The sequence below is a fragment of the Montipora foliosa genome, chromosome 3 (genome assembly GCF_036669935.1).
Source record: "Montipora foliosa isolate CH-2021 chromosome 3, ASM3666993v2, whole genome shotgun sequence".
Classification (NCBI taxonomy): domain Eukaryota; kingdom Metazoa; phylum Cnidaria; class Anthozoa; order Scleractinia; family Acroporidae; genus Montipora; species Montipora foliosa.
In genome coordinates, this window is record NC_090871.1 from 21,025,346 (window position 1) to 21,040,731 (window position 15,386).

The 15,386-nt window shown below is 41.2% G+C and overlaps 1 protein-coding gene across 1 annotated transcript; it reads left to right on the plus strand.

Annotated features, from left to right (window-relative positions):
* Nucleotides 1-9,455: 9,455 nt before the first annotated feature.
* LOC137995378 (uncharacterized) lies at nt 9,456-10,289 on the plus strand. The gene has a single exon (XM_068840938.1). The coding sequence runs from the start codon at nt 9,456-9,458 to the stop codon at nt 10,287-10,289; it is 834 nt and encodes a 277-aa protein (XP_068697039.1).
* Nucleotides 10,290-15,386: the final 5,097 nt, after the last annotated feature.

Sequence of the window (15,386 nt, forward strand, 5' to 3'; positions counted from 1 at the left end):
ACAGCCTATCGAGGACAGGCACAACGCATTGGGAACAGGCACAACATATTGAGGACAGGCACAACGTATCGAGCACGCCACAACGTATCGAGGACAGGCACAGCGTATCGAGGACAGGCACAACGTATCGAGAACAGGCACAACGTATCGAGGACAGGCACAACGTATCGAGGACAGGCACAGCCCAATAGGGACAGGTACAACGCATTGGGAACAGGCACAATGTATCGAGGACGGGCACAACGTACTCCTCTCCAGGCCCCCCACTTTGAAAGCACATTAAAAATGGCCGAACGGAATAAACCTATGACCATATTTTAGCCCTCTTATTTAACATTGTTGGTAGCCGAAGGGAATGAGCTATCTGGGTTGGAATTTTATTCCTCTCTTCAGTTCCAGTGAACCAATTGTTTTCGAATAATTTCTGTGTTCTCCTTCCTTAGTTTCGCGCAATTAAAATGTAGGCTAAAGCCAATACCGGTATTATTTTTAATATATTAAGGAACTATTGGGTCCTTTCGAATCTATATGGTCAAGGAATACTGTTAATTAATCTTCGGGAACGTTAAGCCTGTCGGAGTTGTAATCTTCGGAGAATCGAGTCTACTAGGCCCGCATTGAATATTCGTGTGCAAACAGTAACGCGTTCCAAACTACAATGTGGTATAATTCCAATTTAGGAAAATTTGGAGCAAATAATGAAAATGACCTCAAAATTGGCTGTTGTTTCCTTGTAAAATGAAAACCAGTGTTTCGGAAAACAGCTTTTTTATGATACAGGTCTTGAAGTTTCGTCAGAAATGAGTGTAAAATTGGCAGAAAATGAAATGTGGAGCTTCCACGGAAATTCATAGTTTACTCTGAATCTTAAAATTGTGCTAAAATTCGCTGGGAAAGTTTCTCCGTTTGCAAGGAGTCACAAAATTCTACCAAGGAACTCGTTATTCTTTACCTGAACTCAATTCTAATGTATGAGCCACGCATGAGAAGCCAAATGATCTTCTGAATTTCGTGTCTCGAGAGTATTCCCAATTGAAAACGGGAGATGATTCACTGAGAATTTCTGATCCCCCAATGAACACAGGAAAGGATTCAAAAATTCTGATCCCTTCCCCCACAACGACATAGACCCAAGAGGATTCGGAATATCTGGTCACTCAAACAACCTGGGAAGGATTTTCTCTTTTTTTTTTTCTGGCCCTAGAGTCCCTAGAGCAGTGAGATGATATAAAATCGAGGTTAAAGTCAATGATTCTGGGGTAGAGCGAGGAGCGATTGTTCAACCGTATAAAGTATTCAATAGAAAGAGTTACAACCAGTGCAGGAACATAAAAATGTCATTAGTGAAGGTTTTAGGCCTTGCAGCCCACCTGAACAATTTGTACACATAACAAGGTGTGTTTCTCTACACACCTATAGGCGTGCTGTTTTGAGGACAAGAAAGGTGTGTTTGAACAACACACCTTATGTACACCGTAGATATGTTTCGGATAAACTACACCCATCATCAGTACACAAGTAACAAAAACCCGCCAGTGGGTGGGAAACAAAGTCAATTTTGTTAACGGATTCCATACACACGGATTACATTGAAAGTGTAATGAAGAACAACTCAAGGTTATTCACAGCAGTCTATTATAATTATTATGCAGCTATAAACTTTACACAATCATTTACTGCACTGATGCATGCACTTCAAAATTACAGCTTTAAACTAAAACATCTGTTCGGTACTGAACAGTATCTACATGTATTAGGACAAGAAAGTTCGTAATTGCTCAAAGCCGTTAGTCGTGAGAATCATATCTCTTCCATTCTAATAGCAAAAGATAAGGATAGCTATCGTTTTAAGTTTTATGCGCCAGGTTCATTTACATTTGTTATTGTCAGTGGGAAACTGCAACGTGCTAGTTACTTTTGATACGCCAACTTTACCATTTGAGGTTTCTGACTAGTGTTATGTGCGAGATTTCGTACGCGAAGTGGGGTCCCATAATTTAGCGCTATCCAGAAGACTATAATAGTATCCTTAAGTATATAGATCCGAACTGACCCAATAGTTCCTTAACATATTAAAAATAATACCGGTGTTGGTTTTAGGCTACATTTTATTTTCACGAAACAAAGGAAGGAGAACACAGAAATTATTCGAAAACAATTGGTTCACTGGAACTGAAGAGAGGAATAAAACTCCAACCCAGATAGCTCATTCCCTTCGGCTACCAACAATGTTAAATAAGAGGGCTAAAATATAGTCATAGGTTTACTCCGTTCGGCCAAAAAACACGACTGAAACATGATTGAAATCCCGACCGGGCAAGATAGCTCCATCTTGCCCACTCGGGTAGCCAATCACAGCACGCGATTTAGTTCATCTTGCCCGCTCACGGAGCTAGTCATATAATAATAGACAATAATGATAAACTTTATTTCAGTGCCAAGTGTATCTAGGGCTGAGGCACATATTACACCGACATTTGAAATCGAACACGGGAGACTTTTGTGGGAGTCGAGTGATTTCACCTCTGCGCCATCCCTGCTTCCCTTGTTAAACTGAGCAGATAAAAAGGACCATATATACCTGAACAGTTAGTGGGAAACTGATGTGCAGGGATAGGCACCTATAGGCTAATTAATCGGATGCACCGCTTCCGCTGAAGTTCTTAATACAAACTTTCTCATTTCTTCTTGTCGCCAGCAATAAATCAGTGGATTAAGAAGAGAGTTTAGCATCACGAAAGTGCGTGTCATTGCTTCCATTGTATCTAAAGAATGAGTTCTCTTCTGGAAAAATCCCGAAGCCCTAATGACAAGGTAGAAAGCTCCTGGTAACAAACATAGCCCAACAGCACTGACCACCAGAACGGTTGTCTTCAATGCTTTATTCTCCTTAAGGAATGTTTCTACTTGTTCTTGCGGTAGCTGTTGAGCCTTGATCACCCTTTGGTGTCGACAGGTTTCAAAATAAAGGATGACGTAAGAACATGAAACGAAAACAACACACAAGAATAGGATATGAGAGGCAAAAATCAAAGACCAGCTATTGCTTTCGTCGATCAGATAGAGAGTTAGTCGACACCAGCCACTATATATCCAGCAAAAGCAGACTCCAATCTTAATGTTTCGTGTTGTCATAACGAGGGGGTACAGAAACGTAAATTTGATCGCTATCAGTCTCTCACCAACAACCATCATGAGGTGAAGAGCCGAGGAATAAGACAAGAAGGCGAAGAAAAACCGATGAGTAGCTTGCAAGACAGCAATAGGGCCGGTACCAAACACGAGGGATGTGTTCCACAGCATAAAGAAAGGCTGCGAGGTCAGACCTGCCAACACATCAGTGACGGCTAAACAAGCTAACATAATGTTTGCGTTGCTCTGCAGTCTTGATCTTCTCTTTACAGCAGTTATCACCAACACGTTCAATCCAATTGTGAATGGACAGGCGATAAGGATAATAATGATGGTTATGGAAATGAACACCATGCTGAAGACATCTTTTGCCGCTTCACCTTTCATTGTAACGTTTGTCAAGTTCGAAACAGTGAGGTTTGACATGTTACCAGTACAAGACTAAGAAATGGAAAACTGATTTCTTTCACTAAATTCTTTGCCGTCTTAATTCCACAAGAGAGCAAATGTTTTAAAGATTATTCTTCCCACATACAGCAGATTAATCATAAACAAGTCGCCCCTGTAAAGATTAGAGTCTTAAAGCTATCATATCATGGTAAATTGATTACTCAGTACAAATACTTTGTTAAACCGACCTAGTTTGGAGAAAGCAAAGCCAGGATAACACCTGTTCTAGAAATAGCAGTTACTTACTGAAGCTATAAAATATTTTAGTCCGGCCTATAGTTGCTCCTTTTTTCCATAGTTTGGTAAATGTTGGCGAAAAGCTTAAATTTCTTCAAAACGAAATCACAAAAAAAAAAATTAAGAGAAAGTAAAAAGAAGGCATATCTTTTTGCGTTGTCTTCTTCCACCGGAAAAAGAATCTTCCTAAACGTCTTGGTTTATCGGTTCTCTGATCTGATTCAAAAACTTTTCATTATTATTATTATTGTTATCGCAAGATTATGTATGTGATTAAAAACAAATATTATGGACGGTAACTAGGGATGACATATTTCCTAGTATTCTCAAGTTATGCTCGAAAAAGTACATGACTTCAGGGATGACTAATGTTCAGTTTGTCGTTTTCAGAAGAGATGAGAACAGCAAAAAGAAAAAGAAAAGCGACAACAACAACAACGGTTCCTTGCAAAATGATTAAAAAATTTGCGAGGAAAATCACAAATTTTAATCCCACAGGATTAAGCATTTTTAAGCACTAATACTATGGATTCTTGCTCTGGTTTTTATCTCGATTTTTCTCCCACAGATTCAATCTATTTTTTTTCAAAAAGTGTATTTTAAGGAATAGCTCAATTGAATATCGCTTTTAAGTTCAATCCGACGCGATCAAACACGATTGAGCATTAATACTGTCATTTTAATGGGCGGTAAATGCTGAAAACCTATTCCGAGTACCCCCGAGTTATCGTGGAAAAAAATATTTGTGGCTTAAAACAGTTTCAACGCTTCCAAGTAACGCACTTATTAAAAGGGTCGGCACTATAACGCTGTATCATGTATTAGCAATATTGAGCCAAATGAAATACGGATTATTGCTGAACAAGATACAGTCATTATTAAAACATAATATGTAACCCTAGCAACGGGCTAAACAGGAGCCCTGGCGAAGAACATGTACAAGCACTTTCATGGCATACACCTAGCAGATTACTTAACCGAAGCTGAATCAGCTGAAGTGGATATGCTGATTGGATCTGACTAGTACTGGAAGATTAATATAACGGGAGAAGTGAGAAGAGGAGACAGTGGCCCTATCACGCTTCACACTAGCCTTGGTTAGGTGTTGTCTGGACCTGCTGAGGGTTCTACTATACCCAAGACGGCGATCCATCTATGAATTTTTTGTCTAGTACCCATGTTCTGAGATGTGCTGACCGAGCCCTCACAGCCTCAACAGGGTGAACCTTTTTGGAGAGCTGAAACGGTTTTGGGATCTGGAGACATTAGGAATTGCAAGCTCTGAGAAGCCGTTCACGGTCAGTTCATAGACAGCATCTCTTTCCGGCAAGGGTGATATGAAGTTCACCTGGCATGGAAGCTAACTCACCCAATTTTGCCAGATTACTACGAAACAAGTCTTTTAAGACTTGTTTCATAATAATCTGGCAAAATTTGCCGAATTATTCTAGACGAACTTCCGGGTTCTCCCCTGAGACGATCCAACAGACTAGACACCCGTTTAAAAACACATGTCTAGTCTATTGGATCGTTTCAGGGGAGAACCCGAAAGTTCGTCTAGAATAACTCACCCAATTTTGCCAGATTACTATGAAACAAGCCTTAAAAGACTTGTTTCATAGTAATCTGGCAAAATTGGGTGAGTTACCTTCCATGCCAGGTGAACTTCATATCACCCTTGCCGGAAAGAGATGCTGTCTATGAACTGACCGTGAACGGCTTCTCAGAGCTTGCAATTCCTAATGTCTCCAGATCCCAAAACCGTTTCTGTTGGATCGTCTCAGGGGAGAACCCGGAAGTTCGTCTAGAATATGATGCTGTTATCAGAGACCAAATAGAGAAAGGAATTGATGAAGAGGTTCGCGACCTTGCAGATGGAGAAGTCGGGAAGGAAGGTTCATTATCTTCCACACCATGCTGTCATTATAAGAGACAAAGAGACAACAAACTCAGGATCGTCTATGATGCCTCCTGCAAGTCAACTGGAGCTTCCCTAAATGACTGCCTTCACACGGGACATGCCCTGTCACAAGGATCATGGACGTTATCCTGCGTTTCCGAACAGACAGAAAGGCACTTGGTGCCGACATCGAAAAGGCATTCCTGGATGTATCGATAGCAGAAGAAGACAGAGAAGTCCTAAGATTTCTGTGGTTTGAGGATGTGAAGAAAAAAAGTCCCAGGGTCATCATTCTAAGATTCACGAGAGTTGTATTTGGTGTGTCGTCGAGTCCATTCTTACTCAATGCTACTGTCAGACACCATGTGAAAAGGTATGAAGAAGAGGATCCGGAATTTGTCCAGACATTTCTAAGATCTGCTTACGTAGATGATCCAGACTCGCGTGGAGACACAGATGAAGAGGCCTATCAATTGTATGTCAAGAGTAAGCTTCGATTAGCTGAGGGAGGGTTCAATTTGAGAAACTTTGTCACAAACGCACCTGAATTAAGAGCTCAAATCGAAGAGAATGAAAGTTGAAGAAGACCAACAGTGTCCAATCGGTAAATGGAGAAAGTCCTTCTGATCACGGAACTCACTTGAATGATGACATATCGGACTGCAAATCAGTAACTGAAGATGAACAGTCTTCTTGGAGTTCGGTGGAACTTTGTACGCGATAGACTTGTAATTGATCTGAGTACAGTTGCCAATTTAGCCTTAGAGTACTCACCCACCAAGAGGAATGCCGCTACCATAGGTGCAAAATTTTATGACCCGACTGTCTCCTGTTGTGGTGGAGTTTAAACTGTTGTTCCAAGAACTTTGTGAAAGTTGACTGAGACGACATATTGGCGGAAACCTTTGCGCAAAGTGGGATAAACTAGTTTCAGGCTTGCAAGGTGTTCAACCCTTTGAGTTAGAAAGATACTATTTCAAGGAACCGCGAGATGAAATGGTAAACTGCAGTCTTCATGGATTCTGTGACGCATCCTTGAAGGCATATGGGGCCGTGGTTTATGCTTATGTTAAGCTTGTTGCGTCCAAACCAAGAGTAGTCCGTCTCAGTAACCAAAAAATACCTACAATACTAGACATATTTAGTTGGAACACTTAGCGAATCGTCAGAATCATCGTGTTACAAGATCGTAGCTTATACCATATCCCCCTTTCCCCATTCAGGTAGGGGGAAACGGCGATGCGTGTTCCAACAAATGTGACGAGTATTGTAGCCTACCAAAAATATTAAGATGCTGGTTAACTTTTGACAAGGAGTTGAGATTTCGGTTGATTCTACAGGGGCATAAACGTAACGTAAGAACCGTGCGTGTCTGGTCTTCTCGGGACAGAGGTGAGAGATGATTTCCTGCAGACTGGAACTCCTAAATTGCTCTGTTGTAAACATGGCGGTTCACAGCACCAGTGAAGTCGTCTCTCTGGCCTTTCTGTGGACGAATTCCAAGACCTACCGATACGATTTGAGCAAGTTTTGAAAGCTAAAAACTTCAATCGATGCTGTATTTTGCCGGTAGGACTGGCTGCCTCCACACTCGGGGGTCTTCCCTTGTCATGGAACGGCCGGATTACCCAGAATTCCTTTTGGGCATGTAGGAGGCAAGCGGAGACTGGTCCTTATCAAATGAGGAAAAAGTAGCGAGAAGATGATTTCTAGGCGGATACTAAGGAGTAGCCAAGGTGCGTGTGTGGTTAACGTAGACTTTTTATCATAGGAAATTCGGCCTGGCCTTTAGTAATTTCTTGTCAAAGAAACGGTATAATGTAATTAAGAGAGTAATGAGATTTATATTTGCGATTACCTGTCCTCTTACGTATCACTTAAGTCAAACTCTACATCTCTGTGCAATAAGCGCATTCAAAATTTCCTCATATTATTGAATAAAAGTATTTAAAGAAAGAAAAGGCTTGTCCTGCATATATGAAAAATACGTTTTCTCTCCCGTTCTCGTCTTATGCAGGATCTTCGTGGAAATTACATTCTGTCCCTCAATAAACCTAGAACTAACAGTTATGATCTTAGTTCTTTTTCTTACGTATTAGCTAAGTACGTTGCGAAATGCGCTGCCTGATTTTTCCCGTACCACTGAGTTTACTGGTTTTAAACTAATCCAGGGCCGGATTTTGTACAGCGGCTTTTCGTTTTGATTAATATATCTTTAAATATTGTTTAATATTTAGTTATGTATCTGTATATATTATCTATGTTAGCTGTAATGTCTCGAAGATATTATTCTGAAATTCGAGATGAAATAAAGTTTTATGCATACATGTATGTTACCTTCGGCAGAGCGCATGCGTGCACTTTGTAATCTGCGACTCCAGTGCTTACCATATGACAGATAAAATGACTTTTCTTTTGAATATATAAGCCATCGAAATCTTACGTTAAGTTGTAATGACAAGGGCGGTTTGGAGCTGTGAGTAGGCGTGGGATTTGTCTCATATGGTTTAGGGGCCGACATATCCCTCCCTCAATGCCGTACCGGGAGGCGAGGTCGGTAGCAGTAAGCAGCAAAGGGCCAACTGCGTCCAAAAGCGATCGCACGGGCCGAAATCCCGGGATGACTCGTTTGGTACGACGCTCCAGCGCCACGTCTGGAGGTACTGCATATTTTTCTCGTCTCGTCTTCAAACATTCCGTCAGCGCATGCGTGCGTAAATGTTCAGCCTCTCCGATACCTACAATACTAGACATATTTAGTTGGAACACTTAGCGCCAATGGTCAGAATCATCGTGTTACAAGATCTTAGCTTATACCACATCCCCCTTCCCCCAATTCAATGTTGTTTGAGAATTTCTCGGGCGACTGCTAGTAGTTGTGGAAATCAACATTGGAGCAAGGGGGAAACGGGGATGGGTGTTCCAACAAATGTGACGAGTATTGTAGGTTGGAACTTCTGGCAGCGTTGATTCTTGCAAGACTTGTCTCTGCAATCAAGGAAGCTCTTAACTATGAAGTTCACATCGAGAAGGTAACCTGCTGGAGTGATTCTCAAATTGCGCTTTCCTCAGGATTCGAGGTGTTCACAAGGATTGGAAACAGCTCGTACAGAACCGAATGAATGAAATTAGGCGCATCCTTCCAGTAGAAATTTTGAAGTATTGCCATTCTCAGAGCAACCCTCAGACATCCCATTCAGGGTGATGAATGCATCTATGCTGGCCACAAATCTTCTCTGGCAAAGTGGACCAGAATGGCTAGCTGATTATGAAGAAGACACGAGTGACATTGGTGTCGCTGGTCATATACCTGAGGAGTGTTTAAAGGAGATGATGTTAAATAATCGAGAAAATTTGGAAAAAACATCCTCCTATCTTGTTAGCAGTGCAGACGACCGCAGAGTTAGTGATGTCATTGACTAGGATCGATTCAGCAATTTTTATTCCCTACTACGAGGCACAGCTCACGTGCTTCTGTTTGTCAGGAATCTGAAGGCGAAGGTGAAGAAAGTTGAAAGGAAACCTTATTCTGACATTGATGCCAGTGACACGGCGAAGGCAGAACGACTTTGAATACTGGACGTACAGAAGTCTTTATAGCTGTACAAGAGATTTGAGAGTTGGAGGAGAGAGTTTGGCCTATTTTCTGATAACGGTGGTGTCCTAAGTTGTGGTGGAAGATTGTCCCGTGAAGAACTGCCATATGAGGTCATACACCCCATTTTTTGCATACGGTATGCTGACCAGGCATTTACTGCATTGGTGGTTAAAGGATGAGAGAGTAATGCATAATGGCGTTATGGAAACATTAATCGAGATGAGATCCAAGTTCTGGCTAGTAAAGGGTAGACAGACCATAAAGAAATTGCTAGATAACTGTGTGACATGCCGTCGATACGAAAGAAAGCCATACCAAGCCCTGCGGCCACTACCCTTACCTGACTTCAGAGTAAGGGCTGTGCCAGCCTTTATCTTCACCGGACTGGACTACGCAGGTCCTTTAAATGTCATAGGAATCAAGAGGAAGACCGACAAGAAGATGCATATTTGTCTGTATACATGCTGTGTAACCAGAGCAGTACACTTTGATGTTGTTCCGGATCTGACCCCAGAAGCCTTTCTTCGAAGTTTCCGTAGGTTCACAGCAAGAAGAGGACTACCCTCCAAGATTGTCTCAGACAATGGAACAACCTTCAAGGCTGCATGTAAGAAGATAACAGCTCTGATGGAAAAGCCAGTGGTGAAGCATTACCAAGCGGAGAAGAGTGCTAAGTGGGTTTTCAGCCTTGGGAGATACCCATGGTGGGGTGGCCTGTTCGAGAGGATTGTGCGTTCAATGAAGCGGGGCTTAAAAAAGACCATTGCAGGCGCAAAACTCACATATGAAGAACTGATGACTGTCATCGTTGAAGTGGAAATTATTCTGATCTCCATGCCTCTGTCATATGTCACCCCAGAAGATGTGGAAGAACCCTTAATTCCTTCGCACTTGCTGCATGGTGGAAGATTGTCAAGCCTCCCGATGTCAGTAATGGTAACCTATCAGATCCTGACTTTGAGCTGTCATTGACTCATCTTACCAAGCGAATGCGTCACCTCATCGATGTAGTGAATCATTTCTGGCCCAGGTGGAGGGATGAATATCTAGTGGAGCTCCGGGATTCACACCGTCGTTCTGTGAAGGATGCTGTTCAGACACAAATTTCAGTAGGAGACGTTATGGTGGTACATGATGAAGATCAACCACGTGGAATGTGGAAATTGGGAAGGGTGGAAAGACTAAGAGAAGGAATATAAATCCTTGTTAGTGGTGCAGTTGTGAAAGTGGGATTAAAAAATAGAAGGAGTGCTATTCTGAAACGCCCAATCCAAACGCTTTACCCATTGGAGGTCAATTATCGAAAGCAGCCTACTGGCCTCGAACACAGGGAGAGTCCTGCCTCTGATCAGCAACCGAATCGAAATCCTAGGAGAGCGGCCGCGCTGTGAGGAGAGGAACGATCGATAACGTTTAGAACTTGGATCATCAGTACTGGTACATACACTATATCAATCGCCGAAACAACCCTTTGCACTACACACAAGATTAGTACAGATAAACTCATATTTATTTGATACAGTTTATATTGCTTTGTATTCATACAGCTTAGCATTACTCCTGCGTTGTTTCCTTTGACCGATAGAAACGCCTTGAAAAATAAGCTTAATTCACTACGTTCAGTTCAATTGTGAACGGACCGTGATCAGGATAGGGTTATAGAAATAAATGCACGCTGAAACCATCTTTTGCGTCGCCTTTCAATTAAACGTTTGTCAAGTAACGAAAAACAGGAAACCTGATAAAGACCACAATTTTCAGAAGCTTGCGAACAGTTAAAAAACCAAAAATCTGTTGCAAGCATAAATTATTGAAACTAACGTGTGGCACGAAGAGTCACGTGACAAACATTGGCCTTTGACCATTAACCCAGTGTCATTAGCTGAGACGTTATATTGCAGTTAGTTCACTACAGTAAAGGCGTCACAATACAAGTCACGTTATTATTGTAGCCTACATGCTATTTACCGGTAATAGGATGCACTGCTTGCGATGAAATTCTAAATACAAAGTTTCTTATTTCTTCCTGTTGCCAGGAATAAATCAGTGGATTAAGAACAGAGTTTATCATCAAGAACGTGCGTACAATTGCACTCATATAATCTAATTTCGTCTGTACAAATCGAGCAGCTAACAGAACAAGGTAGAAAAATGATGGCAACAAACATAGTCCAATAGCACCGACCACTAATACTGTTGTCTTCAATGCTTTATTCTCCTTAAGGAATGTTTCTACTTGTACTTGCGGTAGTTACGTAAGAACAAGAAACGATAACAACACACGCCAAAAAAATATGAGAGACAGAAATATAATAAAGAGCGTTCCTGCCGTTGATCAGGTGAAAAGGCAACACAGTAGAACTGCTATATACCCAGCAAAACAAGACACCCATCTTAATGTTTGGTGTTGTCAAAATGTAGGGGTATCAAAACGGATATTGATTGCTATCATTTTCTCGCCAACAACCATCATGAGATGAAGAGCCGAGGAATAAGACAGGAAGGGAACGCTAAACCTGTTACTGTTAGCGAAGATAACATTGCTGTCGCTTCCAAGGAGGAAAAGTGTCTGCCATATATAAACGCAAGTGTGGAGGTCACACCTGTCAGCACATCAGTGACGGCTAAACAAGCCAACATGATGTTCGAGTTACTCTGAAGTCTCGGTCTTCTTTTTATCACCATTATCACCAACAAGTTCAATCCAATTGTGAATGGACAGGCGATGACATTAATGATGATGGTTATAGAAATAATAACCACGTTGATGGCATCTTTTGCTTCGCCTTTCATTGTAACGTTTGTCAAGTTCTAAACAGTGAGGTTTGCCAGGTTACGATACAAAGAAATGAAAAATGATTTCTTGTACTGGATAACTGTTGCTTATGTATTTATTGCCTTTCTTGCCGGCTTGACAACGCAGCAGAGCATTTGTTTTGTGGGTTGATTTTTCTCATGATATTGTAGCTTCAATTAACATTATGATGTCCGTCGCAACAGTGAAGATTAGAGTCTTAAAACCGTATGCCTCTGTTAATTGATTACTATTACAGTTATGCCGCAAGAGGCCGAAGTTGGAAAAAGAAAGCCAGGAAAACTTTTGTACTGTAATATATTTGACATTATTATGATTTGTTTTTCATTACTTGTACATCTTGTTTCACGTTACTCAAGCTGCGGGTTTTAGCGGCTTGCCCACTTTTTCGCCGTTTTGCCCCGGAAAATGAGTAAAACAAGTTGTTTTTAATCTGGATATTTATTGTTTATTTCATTATTTATTGCCTTCTTTGAAGGTTTAACTCCACAACATAGCAAATGTGTTCAAAGTTGATTTTTCCCACATATAGTAGATTTAATAGACAAGTCTGACTAACAAAGATAAAAGTCTTAATTTTTATGATGAATTCCTTGGTAAGAGGACTTTGTGTTGTCCGATTCGATAATAGGTAATCATACGACTTCGAGTTCAATTTTGTACAAAATCCATTGCACACAGTGTAATCTTGTGTACTATGGCCAAACAGAAAGATCATTGAAGACTTCCGATTTGCGGAGCACAAAAAGACAGTGGCAGGTTTTGACCAAAACTCCAAAGTTGCAGGGCATGTCCACCATTTCAGCCACCATGAACTTTGAAAATGTCAAGGTCGTTGGTTTGGAAGCTAATTACTACGAGCAACTTTTCCTCGAAGTCTGGCAGTCTACTTTGGACCCGAACGCTTCGAACGATCATATCGTACTTCCAGAAGCCTACAAAGGCATCGCGCGAGCATGAATTGCATGGTCACGCGCGCAAGCTTCGGGCTACGTTACCTTAAATGGCGTACGATAACGAAATTCGCTGTCATATCACTGATGAAGGCTTTTAAAGAATTAGCCGAAACGTCTGTTGAAAAATGTAAAGAGTCATAGGTAAACCTTTATTCATAGAACTTATGACATCTCCTGACTACACTTTCTCCATTTTTAAATGAGCTATTTTCAGTTTGTTGTATTCAGAATAAATAGGAGTAGTAAAAACGTTTACCTGAGGTATATACCAGCGAAGAACCCAGAAAGGAAAAAAATATCGACATACAGGAAAGGAGCTGAGGCCCTCTATTGTTCCATAGTATAAACGAAACTAAGAAATAGAAAACTGATTTCATTCAGGGATGAGTGAATTGCTTATTTTCTTGTCTTCTTTCTGCGGTTTAACCGGCTCCGCCACAAGAGAACAAGGCTTTCTAAATTGATCTTCACACATATTGAAGATTAGACGAACACGTAAGCGTCACATCAATAAAAGATCAGAGTCTTAAGACTTTTATGCCTCAGTTTATTGCTTACTGTTAAAGTTACTTTCCTGAGTGGCCGAAAAGAAAAGCAAAGCAAAGCTAGGAAATATTCATTTGAAGTAGCTCTTATTTATTCGTTTATTCGACATGAAAATGAAACATTGTTTCCAATAAAGGATGTACGCTCGAACGCCAGCTTCTGTTTTCGCTGTGGTTAATTTACTATTATCAAGTCGCATTCTAAATCTAAGTTTTCGTTGTTTCCAACACTTCGATAAATGTTGCTGTAAAAACACTATAAAATGGAAAAGAAGAGAGAAAAACGTAGCTCATTCTTGGTGAGTTAATCTTGCTGAGCATATGTGTGCTACGAAGTCAGAGACAGTAAACCAAAAAGAAGTCAGGTAAATTTGTCGATGACATGAAAAACCCGAAATACCTGGTGATAAACCTCACGGCGCAGAACAGAACCAGCAAACTCAACCCACTTAAAGGGGGTCCTTTTTAACTACAGGCCCGGTTGCTCTGTAAACGTCCATCAGCCATTTCGCAGGTTTTAGACCGGCAATAGACAACCCGACGTTAGTGATTCTTAAAGTATTTACATGGCAGACGATCGGTGTGGTTCCAAAAATAAACGTATTAAATGCTCGCGACAGTATTCTGTGCTGAAGAGGTTGTTGTTTATTAAGATCTGAAGCTCCAATCTGGAACACGAACGTGGATTCTAAAGCGGCATTAGGATCAAAATTCACTTTCTAATAGGGAAAGGCACAAAAAAGAAGTTCGCTTTGACATTGAGACCAGGCACAATGTATCGAGGACAAGCACAGCCCAATAGGGACAGGCACAGCGTATCGAGGACAGGCACAGCCCAATAGGGACAGGCACAGCGTATCGAGGACAGGCATAGCCCAATAGGGACAGGCACAACGCATTGGGAACAGGCACAACATGTCGAGGACATGCACAACATACTCCTCTCCAGGTTCTCAAATTTGAAGGCACATTAAAAATGGCGGTCACCACAGTCAAATGTTTCAAATCGTTTCAGTCGTGCTTTTTGGCCGAACGGAATAAACCTATGACCATATTTTAGCCCTCTTATTTAACATTGTTGGTAGCCGAAGGGAATGAGATATCTGGGTTGGAGTTTTATTCCTCTCTTCAGTTTCAGTGAACCAATTGTTTTCGAATAATTTCTTTGTTCTCCTTCCTTAGTTTCGCGCAATTAAAATAAATGTAGCCTAAAACCAAGACCGGTATTATTTTTAATATATTAAGGAACTATTGGGTCATTTCGGATCTATATGGCCAAGGAATACTGTTAATCTTCGGGAACGTTAATCCTGTCGGAGTTGCAATCTTCGGAGAATCGAGTCTACTAGGCCCGAATTGAATATTCGTGTACAAATATGGTCATAGTTTTAATCCATTCGGCCAAAAAGCACGAGTGAAACATAAGTGAAATCCCGAGCGGGTAAGATAACTCCATCTTTCCCACTCGGGTAGCCAATCACAGCGCGCGATTTAGTTCATCTTGCCCTCTCACGGAGCTAGTCATATAATAACAGACAATAATGATAAACTTTATTTCAGTGCCAAGTGTATCTAGGGCTGAGGCACATATTACACCAACATTTGGAATCGAACCTGGGAGACTTTTGTGGGAGTCGAGTGATTTCACCTCTGCGCCATCCCTGCTTCCCTTGTTAAACTGAGCAGATAAAAAGGACCATATATACCTGAACAGTTAGTGGGAAACTGATGTGCAGGGATAGACACCTACCGG

What these genes read in the sequence shown, in the direction of transcription:
- LOC137995378 (XM_068840938.1), top strand. Translation starts at nt 9,456, where the DNA reads ATGCTGACCAGGCATTTACTGCATTGGTGGTTAAAGGATGAGAGAGTA.